Source organism: Sorex araneus, chromosome 1 (assembly GCF_027595985.1).
Source record: "Sorex araneus isolate mSorAra2 chromosome 1, mSorAra2.pri, whole genome shotgun sequence".
NCBI lineage: Eukaryota > Metazoa > Chordata > Mammalia > Eulipotyphla > Soricidae > Sorex > Sorex araneus.
In genome coordinates this window covers 213,090,596-213,105,423 of record NC_073302.1, presented here as the reverse complement: position 1 = coordinate 213,105,423, position 14,828 = coordinate 213,090,596, and the positions used below count along the sequence as shown (strand labels likewise).

Genomic DNA, 14,828 nt, shown 5'->3' with positions numbered 1-14,828 from the left:
CCACTTCTATTCATTGCAGTGCTATTCACAATAACCAAGATATGGAAATAACCCAAGTACCCAATGACAGATGAGTGAAAGATGCACATGCTGGGATTCTACTCAACTATTTTTTTTTTAAAGATGAAGTATTGTGTTTTGGTGCAACATGAAGGGGACTGCAGGGGGTCATACTAAGAAAAATAAGTTAGAAGAGGAAAGACAAATACCAGACAACCTCACTCATAGGTGGGATAGAGAGAAACAAAGCAAGGAAACTGGTGAAGCTAAATAACAATGAATCCTTGAACTCTGACTACAGACCTGAAGTTACAGGAGGAGAAAGGTGAGATTGAAGGTGTGAATGGAGTTCAGCAAAAGGTGTTAAATCATTGATGGGTTCACAATGTTAGATCTTGTTCTTCTTAAAAGCTAACTAACCTTTTTTTTTTTAATCTGAACATGTCTTTTTCATAGAGGGCCAGCAGGAATAGGGGCTAACACATTCTTTTTATAACAAACTCAACAGAATGCAGAATAAAAAGCAGAGGGTGGCTTACATTATTATTATTAATTGGTTCCTTATTCAGCCCTCCCTGTGCCAGGAAGTTTTTTTTCCTCCAGAGTATAATATATATATATATATATATACATATATATGTATATATATGTTTTATATATATTTTAAATTGCTGTCTAATATATTTGTCTGGTAATGAGTTTGTGGGAAATAATAAAACTGAGAAGATAATTATTTGCCTTGAAGTAGCCCAAAAGCATGAGGAACAATTCCCTTTGAGATGAAAGTACTGAACAACTCTGCAGATGAAGAAACTGAGGTACCACACAAATACATAAGCTGAAGCACCACCAGAAGGAGGGCAGGCTCCTAAAGAAAAGGAGTACTGGTAGGAGAAATTAAAGATTCTGATACAAATAGGAGAGTCCTATCAAGAGCTGGATGTTTTCATTGTGACAGTACCCAGATGAACTTTTATGCACGTAGAAAACATTGGGTCAAATAATTTGAGAATTTACATATAACCAAAAGCCATTTTCTGCTTTCCCTCTCTGGAGAAGTCTGCCTTCCCTCTTGAACACATGTTTTTATCCTCTTCTCTCTGCTCACATTTATATATCTACATCTCTCTCTATATATATACACATAGCTGTGTTCCTGACTTTCTGCATTTTCTTCCTTAGTACATTTTTTCTATTTGATTTGGAATATTTTCTTAATGTAACATGGCCATATTAATAGCTCCAAGTTTTGTGCAGTTGTAAGAATCAACAGATGAAGGGGCTGGAGCAATAGCACCGCAGGTAGGGTGTTTGCCTTGCACTCGGCCAACCTAGGTTCAATTCTGAGCATCCCATATGGTCCCCTGAGCACCACCAGTGGTGATTCCTGAGTGCAGAGTCAGTAGTAACCCCTATGCATCACCAGGCATGACCCAAAGAGAAAAAAGAATCAATATGTATAAACACACAATATACATTGTGTGTTTGGGCTTGGAACATAAGGAGTACAACTTAAAATAATTTCATCTTTTCCCCCAACTGCATATGTGTTTTTCCACTTGTTATGTAATATCAATGATGGTTTTTGTTGATTTTGGGTATGCTATAAGTTAAATAACTGTTGAACAAGTATATTTTTTTAAACTTTTCTGTTCAATTATTTACCCATGAATTTCCTATGTCATTACACACTGACATCTTCCACAATACAAAGCATGCAAGTTTCAGAGGATAGGTGAACAAGCAAAACTATTTTACTGTGTTAAGCATCTATAAGAATTACCCTCATCTTGGGGACAGTGCAATAGTACAGCAGTACGGGTATTTTCCTCACATGTGGCCGACCTGTGTTCTATCTCCGGCATCGTATATGGTCCCCTGAACACTGCCAGGAGTATTTCCTGAGTGCAGAGACAGGACTGACCACTGGGTATCATGGGTCGTGACCCAAATAACCAAAGAGAAGAAAAAAAAAGGAATAATTCTCATCTTGATTGATTACTTATGAAATGACTGTCAATAACCAAGGAAAAGTTATGCTATAAACTACGATCCTGAGAGCAGAACTATAATGCAGAACAGAAATATTTCACATGTAAATATTTCCAAAGATATTTTTATCAATATGTCAAAAGTCAGAATCTCATAATTTACTGCTAAAAGAACCTATGTTTGAGGGTTCTTCTAAAACTGACAGACATCTGGATCAACATGGAAAGTATCATGCTAAGTGAAATGAGTCAGAAAGAGAGGGACAGACATAGAAAGATTGCACTCATCTGTGGAATATAGAATAACAGAATAGGAGCCTAATACCCAAGAATAGTAGTTTATAATACCAGGATGTTGGCTCCAAAGCTTTGAAGCTGGCCTCACACGCTGGGGGAAAGCCATTCCCAGATAGAGAGGGGAACATCAAGTAATATGTGTTTGGAGATCCTGCGCGGGAAGGGAGATGCGTGCTGAAAGTAGACTAGAGACTAAACAGGATGACCACTCAATACCCTTATTTGGAACCACAAGACCCAAAAGGAAAGATAGATATCAAATTGGAATGCCCCGCTACAGAGGCGGGGTGGGGTTGAGGGATGAGACTGGGTGGGGGTGGGAGGGATATTGGGTTCATGGGTGGTGGAAAATGGACACTGGTGGAGGGATGGGCTCTTAAACATTGTATGAAGGAAAAACAAGCACGAAAATGTGTGAATCTGTAACTATATCCTCACTGTGACTCACTAATTAAAAAATAAATTAATTAAAAAAATAAAAACAACAGACTTCACAAAAGTTATAGAAGAAAACATAGTGACTACAACGCAACAGTACACATATTTCTTATAATTTTTTACCATGCTCTCACAATTTAATGTTTTAACTTCAAATTTATACTGATAAAATCATTGCCTACAAATATTAGAAGACATGTCTGCCAAAATTTCAAGGTATTTGATGGAAAATGGTTTGAGAAAAGTATTTTATTTGGAGATGTTACTGGTGCTCACTCAAGCAAGTTGATGAGCAGCAGGATGACAGTGATACGGTGATTTTATTTATCTATAGAGAAACCTAGTGGAGTTTAGAACATGTGAAAATAGTAGTCCTCATTGAAATATGGAATACTTTCCATGTAAAAGAAGAAATTTCCCCTATTATTAAGATTTTTCTAAAATTTTTTTATTAGAGAATCACTGTGATGTACAGTTATAAACTTATAAACTTTTGTGTTTGCATTTCACTCATACAGTGATCGTTTACTCATCCCTCCACCAGTGCCCATTCACCTCCACCAATGATCCCAGTATCCCTCTCGCCAGCCCCACCCCATCCCCCACCACCCCACCCTGCCTCTGCAGCAGGGCATTCCCCTTTGTTCTCTCTCCTTTTGGGTGTTGTAGTTTTATTTAATGTTTTCAGCTATGCAAATGTAAAATTATGTACGTTTCATTATTAAATAAAATAAGAGGCAAATGTGGATAATAATCCTATACCTTAATTGCTGCTAATTACTGAAATAAAAACACATTTAAGTCATATCTTCATTGTGCTTCATAAAAGAAAACACACACTTTATCTTAAATTATATTTATTAAACAAATATATGCAGATACTTATGCTCATATTTTAATTAAAGAAAAATGAGTTTTTAAGAGTCAAAACAGCAACTTTTAATAAAAAGTTCTCTAATTTTATTCTTTCTTCTGTTTTATTCAGATAAAATTAATAAATGATTTTGATTTGCTTTATGCACATATTGTGAAATGATCTTCATTTGGACTGATTAGCAAACGTATCACTTCAGTATTCTCATTGTGTGTATTATATCTGTATATTATCTAAAAGTGTTGTAAATGTTTAAGATCTATTCTCAACAGTTTTGAAGTATACTATACAGTGTCAATACAGCTGTTTTCCTCTATATTTGTTTCCCTTAATGGAATAATCATTTTTTTTCAATGTTAAGACTGAAAGACTTAACATTTGATCAACATTCCCTAATCCCAATAACCACAACCTTGCTTTTTTACGAATTTGACTTAATTTGACATATAAGTGTGGACAGGCAGTATATTCCATGCATCTTTCTCTGTCATTTCCCTTAACCTGAGACTCTTAAACTTCATCCATGTTGTCACATATGGGGAGATTGCTTCTGTTTTATCATATTTGATTCATGGACAGCTTCCAAGCTTTGCCCAGAGGTCCAGGTCCACTCCCACCAATACTCAGCCTGGCTATACTAATCAAGTGGTTCGATACTGTGCCCAGACACAGTACTGCCTATATCTGTCAATGCTGAGGGACACAAGGGCGACACAATGATGGTGTTCAGAGAAGTCTGTAGTGCTAGGAATCCAGATCAGGAAATCCCCACACAACCGGCATGTGTAGCCCTTTCTACCATCTACTCTGCCCCAGTTTCTTACTATTTTTTGTGGCTGAATAGCATTTCCAGTGTCTGTATTTGCATATATGTATGTATGTGTATACTATAGTTTCTTTGGTCATTTACTTGCCTGTATTAAATACATATGCGAGCACGCAGAAGAATGATGTGTGTTTGCGGGCTCTCGGCGCGTCTCTCTCTCTCTCTCTCTTTCTCTCTCTCTCTCTCTCTCTCTCTCTCTCTCTCTCTCTCTCTCTCTCTCTCCCCCCCCCTGCTCACGTTCAGTGCTCTCAAGCTGCTGTGTATGGACCGGATTAGGATGGCTCCTCCTTTGTGCTCTGCTTCTGTGTGTGCTGCTGTGCTCTCTATTGTCTGTCTTTCTATCTCTTACTCTGTCTCTGTAGTCTCTCCTCTGGTCTATTCTGACCTCTCTCTTTCTCTGTTGTCTCTCCTCTGGTCTCTTCCAATCTCTCTACCAGTCTCTCTTCCGATCTCTTCTGCTTCTTTCTCTGGAGCTTCCTCTACTCTTACAGTCTTAGTTTATACAGCAATCACATAGGGTGGTGATACAAAGGTGGGTTGAACATTAACAAATCAACAAAGAGAGGTAAGGCCACTCCCCAGGAGATTAACTCAAGGATAAAATCTCATTTAAAGTGATTACTCTGGATTACTAGGAGATCCTTAAGGGCAGGATTCCATCCAGGGTGTGTAACTTTTTTCTTTCCTCAGCTAGTAATTCGCTTAAATAGTTAATTATAGTTAATTTACTTCTAATATTTCTAGAAATGTCATTCTGTATGAGCACAGTAAGAGATATATCAAACTTAAAGTTGGTTCTTCCTGAGGACATTCCCTATATATTCCAGACCAGAGTCCTCAGGTCAGGTTCGTCTTCCTAACTCCAGCAGGGTCCTAGTCTCGTCGTTACTTTTGGATCATGACAGCATTTGTCTATGACCATGCTCTCAACTTATAGTTGAATATTGTGGCGCTTTGGCCTTGCCCATTTCGATACCAGGGTAACTCACAGCTTGCCCTGGGTCCATTCAGTCCCTCATTGGGACCCTGCTTTCGGGTGCTAGGGACTAAGGGCAACTGAGTATAGAAAGAAGATGCCCAGGAGTACATTTTATTGGAGTTAATCAACTCCCAAGTTGCAAGACCATAACATTAACTGTCTTCCTGTGTCCATACAGAAAGGACATTGCTTTAAGGTAAACTATGCAAAAGACATAACTTACAATATGAATGTCCTTAGGAGGATCTGATCTTACAAGCTAACAAAATCCATTAGGGAAAACGTGATTAACTGGTTGGGAAGGATGGTGCACAGAAGAGTTTATAGATAAGCAGAGGAATGGGAGTAACTCGGGCACACTGTAATGGGTGTAACCCCATAAGCCTAAATTCCCTGTGGCAAGGCTGAAAGGACAAACCCTATGTTACCTTACACTTGCCCACAAACATTGCTCCAATATCTTGGATTTTGTAAATACTTTTGCCATATGTGGGGAGTTCATTTTTCTCTTTGAGCTGAAAAATAAAAATAATTCATACCACAAATACATATAACTTCTACTTAAAAAGCAATTAATTTTCCTGATATGCCATTAATGATGTCTCATTTATTTCATCTTTGTTCATAGAAAACTGGGCAGAAGCCAGAAAGTGTGGATTTGTGTGGCGCACGTATCGACTGGGCCAAGGACAAGTCAAGCAGAAAGAATGTCTTTCAGGTAAGGATGCTGCATATATTCAAGAACTTTTCCTCCTTTGTGTGAACTCTGTGGGATAATCAAAATAAAAATACTTTTCTATACTTTATTGGCATGAACAAGTTGCATGATAGTCATTGTGAACAACTGAATTCTTATCTATTTTGGGTTTGGTTTTTCCCTTCATTTACTGTACAGAAAATACATATTGTGTATACATAAAAGTCATTAAAACATGGTGTTTTCAACATGTTTGGAAATTAACCATAGGGCATTTGATTTAAATAGATTTAACATAGAATTTTTAGGGTCAGACTGATAGTATAGTGAGTGGGTAATGCACTTTCAGACATGTATAAAGTAAGACTCAATATTAGGATAAATGATTTGTATTTATTGTTATTTTTGCTTTTAAATCATAAATTACATATACCTATACAATTTTGGGAGATTGGAGAAGAAAACTTAACATGGACATTTTTTGTCATATAGTTTATTTTTGGTAGGGATAACTGTCACTGTCACTGTCATCCCATTGCTCATTAATTTGCTTGCACAGGAGCCAGTAACGTCTCGATTGTGAGACTTGTTGTTATTGATTTTGGCATATCCAATACACCATGGTAGCTTCCCAGGCTCTGCCATGTGGGAGAGATACTTTCGATAGCTTGCCAGGCTCTCCGAGAGGGGCAGTGGAATCAAACCCGGGTTGGCTGCATGCAAGGCAATCGCCCTACCCGCTGTGCTATTGTTCCAGCCCAGTGATAACTATGATTAATAATTTTATTTATATTGCACTGACTAGAGATAACTACAAGACTCTTTGAAAGAAAGGGGTCTTTGAAAACTTCATATTTCACATAAATTCTATCAAAAAGTTTGGTAAATTAATAACGTCATATTATTGAGATTTATTTTTTCTATACTTATATAAAATTTAAAATTTTACAAATTCATAAACCAACTCTATTTAAATACATTTTAGTGTTATTATCTATTTTTAATTAAAGATTGCTATATTCTTGTAACTATCATATTAATGTTCTTCTAAGGACATTTTGTAACTTGAAGTAAAATCCATTTTGTTTTTAAATGCATTGTTGAAATTAATATGTGTGTCTCATAAAAGTATTGATAAGTATTGATATTACCAACCTTGATAAAATTATTGACATCTCCTGCCTGAACTCTCAGTAGAGGCAAAAACTGCATTGTAATTTGTGCTGCATTTTTCAAGTGCTAGCTGAGGTTTGTCCAAGTAATCTGGACTAAAGGAAACTGAAAAAAGATATGTCACTTTAATCATTTTTTGGAATGAATATTTTGTTCTGATTTTACCTTTATTTAGTTAGGTATCTATTTTTCATATGAATAGGGTTTTCATTTTACCAAAAATTAAAAACAAAAGAATAAAACATAATATTATGAAAGAAAACCAAAAAACAAAAACCAAAAAAAAAAAATTGGGTTTGAATCCCAGCATCCCATATGGTCCCCTGAGCACCACCAGGGGTGGTTCCTGAGTGCACAGCCAGGAGTAATCCCTGTGCAACCCTGTCTCCTAATTTCCTACCCTTTTTATCCCACCTCATGTAATGAAAATTACAGGTTATAATCCAGCATTTATTAAAAAATACAGATAATAATATGACTAGCTCTGGATGAGGCAGGCTAAGAGATTTTCATATTTAATATTGTGAGTTTGGCATCATAATCACCAATGTGATAAAATAAAGATATTAAAATTTTGAAATGGCTACAATTTTTGGACAAATGAGAACCTTGAATATGGGCTAAAATAATGCAAGCTATTTTCAATTCCTTCTGAAAGCCTAACAAAGACAAGTTAGGTTGCAATAAGGATGACATTCTCATCCTGGAAATACAGTGAAGAAAATATTTCTCTATAATTTTATGTTATTAAGAATAAAATATGCCTAAATGTAAGGTTAAAAGTTTAAATTATCTGCGCTGATGATGTATTTCATTCTAAACTTACCTAATTAATTACCCAACCAACTTCTACTAAACTTTTCTTGCTTTTCACATTTCTAAATACAGGTAGGTATTTCCAAAGATAGTAAAATCATCCCCACCTCTGATAGCTTTGCAGGGTTAGAAATCTTTCCAGTTTTGAGTGAATGTAACTGAGCCATTCGTGGCAATTTAGTGTTCACAATACATTTACTTTTTTTTTTTTGTCCATACTCCTTTTACTTTGAGAAAGAAGGTGATTATATGGACACTGTAAACAACAAAGTTAAATAATGAGTCGAGTTCCATGTGCCTCTTCACTGGGAGGTGGTGAGTCCTTTGGTTATCTTATCATGTTGAAATATTTCCATCACCCAAGCACATGATGTTAGGTAAAATTTACTAATAAGTATTCGTAGATACAGATGACGAGAGTGAGCCTTTTGAGAGGAGCGATATAAATAGCTTTTATAGTTCTGTTAACAAAAAAGCACTGGGGAGGATTTGCCAGAGAGCTAAATCTAGATGACTTGCATCAATATTTGATTAGATACATTAGCTGGTCCAACTCTCAAATGATCAGAATAAACATGATTATATCTCAAAAACAGGGCATTAAGGCATTGTTGGGTATTTGAGTGTGTGTGCAAAGGTTTCATTACCTACAGAATAATGAAGTGCTTCTTTCTGACTGAAAAAAGACCATCACAGCTTCAGCTGATGTGATACATTAGAAATAGCTTTAGAATTCCAAGTTTGAATTAGGCTTGGTATTCAATCTCAGTCTATGAATTATAGATTACAGATAGTAAATGACTATTGAGATTTTTTTTTTGTTCAAGAAAAATCAAAGAAGAACAAAATTAGAAATAATTTTAAATTTGAAATCTGTCTTTTAAAAGTTGATGGATTACCAATTATATGCCACATAATTACAATGTCTGTAGAGAAGTCAAACTTAAAATGAGTAGGAAAACAAACAAAAAATATTACTTGCCTGAGACATGCTTGGAAGTCTCAGAAGCACACATTTGCGACACCCCAAAATGGAAGGATTTCATTATTTTGTTCATATATATATGCCACTGGAAATTTGACTTGTTCATTTTCATTTTGTATTAAAATCTATTCTTTCTTCTAAGTCTTATTAAACTCTTGACATGGATTCAATCTTATTTGATTGGTAACATTATAATGACAACATTAATTAATTATTAAGTTTTGGTACTTGGCAATTCTCAGTAAATCAAAATGATGCTTATTGGCTGAGTTTAACACATCTGCCGGTTTTATAACAAAAGGTCTTTAGCCTCACTGGTACTTCTTAGTAATAAATGGTATATTTTAAAATATCAAAAACTTCTATAAAGTTATATATGTAGATAGGTCATAGTATGCATTAAAATTATAAATATACATATAGGCTCCTTTACAAGTGTATTGATGTATATTCCCTCAGCTAAGAGTTTGACTTCAGGATTGGGGCTAGCATTTACCCATAATCAAATACAAACAAAAAGAAACTGGCATTTATAAAAAGTCATACCCATAGTCATTGAAAGCAGTCAATGTGCATTGCTGCTAACTTTTGTTTAATTCTACAGTTAATGTAATTGTCAAGGACCATCACAAGTTTGATGTAGCTTAAGAAAATATTTAGCAACTGAGTGATTTGTAATGATCTGTGATACGAGTTTTCTTCGTTAAGAGCAGCAGTAGGTCTTCATCAGGGAAGAAGTGAATAAAAAGATTTATGTCCAAATCACATGTTTTAAACATCCCTGCTAAGTGCTGGTTTGCTCTTTGGTGTTTAGCCTGAAATTTAAAGCACTGAGGATTAAAAGGATTACAACATAATCTTAAATAATCCTAAATGTCATTTACAGAGAGATAGCTGTAATAACTAAATAAAACCATGTTACAGGATGACAGTATTGTCCGGAAGTATCAGCAACACAGCAGTGCATGTCGCCCTAGTCTTTCCTTGCCAGTACTCTGGCATTTACAGTCTTTCGATAGGGATTCAACTGAGACTTCAAAGTATTACCTTAAAAATTTGAAGCGATAGTATAACGGGTAGGGCGTTTGCCTTGCACGCGGTCAACCCAGGTTCAATCCAAGCATCGCTTATGGTCCCCAAGCACCGCCAAGAGGAATTCCTGAGTGCAGAGCCAAGCAAGGGTAACCCCAGAGCATCACTGGATGTGACCCCCCAAAAAAGCAAAAAGTAGAAAAAAAAGTTAATTTTCTAAACTAGATTCAAAGTTGAGGGAAATTCCCCACCCCCCAGCCTCCACCCCACCTCGTCCCCAGGCTTTACCCAAAGGTAAACCCCTCCAAAAATTAGTACACACCAACCTCTTGGTAGTTTCTTTTCACAACCTCTAGTCTTGTAAAGGTGTGAAAAAGAAAGAAACTTCTATTTTTCACCTTAGATTCCCTCCTTCTTTTAAACAGACGGCTCTCCAGGGCCTGGGCAATAATACAACAGGTATTATCTAATTTGCCTTGCAAGAAGCCAGCCCAGGTTTGATTCCCAGCATCCCATATGGCCCTCCAAACACCACTAGGAGTAATTCCTGAATTCAGAGACAGGAGTAAACCCTGAGCATTGCAGGATGTGACACAAAAAGCCAAAAAGCCAAAAAAGAAGCCAGAAAAAGTAATAAACTCATAATTAGTTAAATATTTTTTGAGTGCCTAGGAAATGAGAGTTTATAATATAGCATTGTCGTTTATCGATTTGCTTGAGCAGGCACCAGTAATGTCTCCATTGTGAGGCTTGTTTTACTGTATTTGTCATATCAAATAGCCACAGGTAGCTTGCTAGGTTCTGCTGTGCTGGCGGGATATTCTTGGTAGCTTGCTGGGCTCTTGGAGAGGGATGGAGGAATTGAACCCAGGTTGGCCACATGCAAGGCAAAAGCCCTACCTGCTGTGCTATCGCTCTGCCCGAGAGTTTATATATATGGATATAAATATATGAATAAAATTTAAAATATATTTATATATAAATCCATACATATATTTATTTTTAATTCCCAAGGCATTACCCTCTTATTTAATGAATGTCTTGAATATCCTTTACCTCTGTATGTAAATTAGTTTTTTCTCTTCAAAGATTATACAAAACTGTATCTCATTGTTTTATGCTTACTAAACCTTAGAACTGAACTTTTTCTGATTCACTGGATACTAAGGACACAGTTGCATTTATTTAATTAAAAACATTCCATAAAAATCTTCAGTAAAAGTTCAGATCAATCACACAGAGGGTTAAGGAGCTCGCCTTTGCATATATTGACACAGGTTCAATTTCGGCACCTGGTTCCTAATGCACCACCAGTTATATCCCTGAGCACCACTGGATGTGGCTCCAACAAAACCCCTTCCTCCCAAGATAGCAAATTTGGATATTTGTGCCTATGATGTAATTGATGTCAATCAAGATGAATCCAGTGTGTTACACAAATTTCTTTTTTGGCAGTGTTGGCTCTGTGGCAGAGCCCAGGGGCTCTTCCTGGTCTGGGTTTAAGAGTGAGTCCTGGCAGTTTTCAGAGCAAGAAGCAGTACTGGAGATTAAACAAGGGTCAGCCCCCTGCAAGGCAAGCACCATAGCTCCTCTCGCCAGCCCCCTTTATCCCCATTTAGAGCTGAAATAGAGCTGAATAGAGCTGAAAGAATAAGAAAATAAACTCTCTTGGTCATTTTCATTACAACATTTACCTTTTCTTGAGCTAGTGGCAAATTTGAGTTTCCTTAAAGTTAAACTATTTAACCATAAAATTTCAGTAGGCTCATGTACAGATAATATGATTAAGACACAGTAATTTTACTATGAATGAGTTATGGCTAGTTATAAGTTTATCAGTTACTTGCTTTAAAAAACAAAACAAAACAAAAAAATAGCCCAGATGACTTAAAAAAACATCTCCTCTCTTTCCACCACCACCAATTTATAGCCTCAAGAAAATTCATCCATATTTCCTGGATTCACTACACTTTAAAATATATAAAAAATATCTCAGGGGAACAACCCTGTCCTTTAAAGGAAAGCAAATTTCAAAATGGATTTATCATTACTTGAATTACTTTTCTTACTTTGGATGGAGTCTTCAGGCTATAATGTATATTAAACATATTCATGTACTATTTTCCATGGATACATTTTATATTCAAACATAATTTGATTGCTCTTCCTGATCTGAATTTGTCTTAGCTTAAAATGTTTAAGTACTACTTAAGTTTATTAATGCAGATATAATTTAATAACATATTGGAAAATGTCATTTAAGCCAAAAGGAAAACTACTGGTATTTTGCTTTTATTCATTTCCTTGTGTTAAAAGTGGTGGTTTAAAAAAAATCCAAGCTTTCCCAATTTTCTGTTTCATTTTTCAATACTTGTAGTCAGACTAAATGAAAAATGATGATTCTTCATATTCATATATGCGTTAAAGTTTAAGTAAAGCTGGTTTCACTATAGAGGCTTACAGTGTCTTAAAAGGCACATGGCATTAAAAATAAACCAGAATAAGCAGCAGTAATATATAATACTATTGTGGATTTTGTTTGTTTGTTTCTAGCTTGTCCCCATTTTATCTAGTTCATCAATACTCATCTGTCATTCAGAATGTATAGTGCTTAAGAATACAGAGAATGCAGATGTGTGTACTAGTTTGGTTATGTCTGTTTTAACTTTATGTACAATCTAGAGCAGGATCCTGGCTCCAATTTACAGTTTTTCTCATCAAAGGACCTTCGAGTCACATTTCTTCCTTTACCTGCCTCCCAGTTTGAAAGCTACTATGAAAGATAGTTTTTACAACACATGTCATCAGTCATCATGATTTATCACATCATCTCACAGCATTTGGAGGGAAATTCCAGATGTGGCTTTCAGAAAGAATTGACTAGGCAAGGTAGCTACCCATGGAATGTGATTCAAGATCTTTGTTCCCCCTTTTACTTTTCTGGACTGCCTTGAGAACTGAACCAACAGATTGAAATTTTGTATACAACGTGACAGTATTAACATTAATTCATACTAAGCAAGTACCTTCAAATCTTACTGAAATTAGTTTAAATGCCATATTCACTTGAGTAGTTAATTCATGTAATACCTAATAAATGAAAGTGAACTAATGTCATATATCAATTAATACTGTAAGAGAATCATTTTTCCCTGGAAGCATCCATGAAGGTCTTGGGAGCGAGTGGCAAGAGGGAATCTAGAGACAGTATAGCAACTCTATGCCCAATGAAGGAGGGATATTAACACATATATACCGCCTATTGATATGTCAGGACACTACACATTTTTTGCCTTATTGAAGAGAAAGATTTGATTATTTTTATGATTTTTTGGCTTTATTTTTGCCTGTGGGATTACACCAAAGATTTTTGATAAATGTAGTGATATAATTTTATAATTGGGGTTTGATTTAGGAATATTAATGTCAGGGTGCTTAAGATTTACTGCAAGGGAGAAAGCCTGAAGGCAGGAAATAAAATTGATTGTAAGAATTTAAGGTGCGAACTAAAGAACAAGATGAAAGGAGAAGCTGAAACCAGTTGATGGATGAAGCGTAAACCTCTAAACTGAGTGTGCCTGCTCAGTAGGATCATGGAACTTGAGAACTGCTGAATTTTTTGGAGGGTAATTTTTAGGAAATAACAAAGATTTTCCCTGTTTCTTCATCTATATCATCAAAATGTAGAATTAATATACATTTTGTTAGAATCTCATGATAGTCTTTGGAAAACAAGGTGAGTGTTACCTGATAATTTCATGAAGCTGAGTCAACTTGCAATGATATGTATTCTTATACTATTCATTATTCCTACAGTACGGACAATACGTTGCCTTGTTTCTTTTATGACTATCATGAAAATAGATAAAATCTTAAGATTGCAAAAATTTCTATTACCGTGTTAACAGACTTTAGTCCCTAACTAGCTGTAGGAAACTGCATTGTATTTTCTAAAATAACCTCAGATAATTATAAAGCAAACAGTCACCTTGGATTTTTATGCTTTAACATTTTTTGTAGAGGAATGTATGCTTATAACCTAATGAGTTTAGATCATGAATTTGCTCATTTCCTGTGGCCTTCTTGAATAGATCATTCTGTTTGCTCATGAGTTAAATCTTTAAAACAAAATCTAGATTTCAATCTAAAACCTGATTAAATAAAGCATTTTACCTGTATTTATTGCATCATACTATGACTTCCTTCTTGTTATGAAATATTCCCTGCTTGCTGATGTTTGGTGGAATATGTATGATGGCCATACACAGGCTAGCACGTTAGTAACTTCTATCCACAGGGCCAGAGAAAGCCTGACTGCTTCATGAGATCAAATCCAGTTCTCTAGGCCATTCAAAAGCTGAATAAAAACAGCAACCACTAACAGTAGGATGATTTCATAGTTTTTGAGCAGAATAATAAAATATTATGGTTCTTCATTTATTATTTTCATCTTATAAAATATGAAAGCTGTTGAACTTACACATGCAAGTTGATTGTGCAATTGGATGAGTTTATTTCATATATAAAAATGTCTTATTGTGTATTAAAAAATAGCCAATGGAAAAGAAGAATATTGTTGTTTGGAGGCCACATCTGGCCACACTCAGGGCTTACTCCTAAGAGTGCTCAGAGATCATTCTTTGCAGGGCTCAGTGGATTAATTCTGGGTGGGCAGCATTCGAGACAGACACCCTCCCCACTGAACTATTGCTCTGGTTCC

The 14,828-nt window shown here is 35.7% G+C and overlaps 1 protein-coding gene across 1 annotated transcript in view; it reads left to right on the top strand.

Annotated features, from left to right (window-relative positions):
• Nucleotides 1-14,828, top strand: part of ARHGAP15 (Rho GTPase activating protein 15) — a 696,849-nt gene that overhangs the window by 110,585 nt on the left and 571,436 nt on the right. Inside the window, exon 5 of the mRNA XM_004614082.3 lies at nucleotides 6,034-6,123. Within this exon, the coding sequence (XP_004614139.3) occupies nucleotides 6,034-6,123 (90 nt within the window). The remainder of the gene's footprint in view (nucleotides 1-6,033; nucleotides 6,124-14,828) is intronic.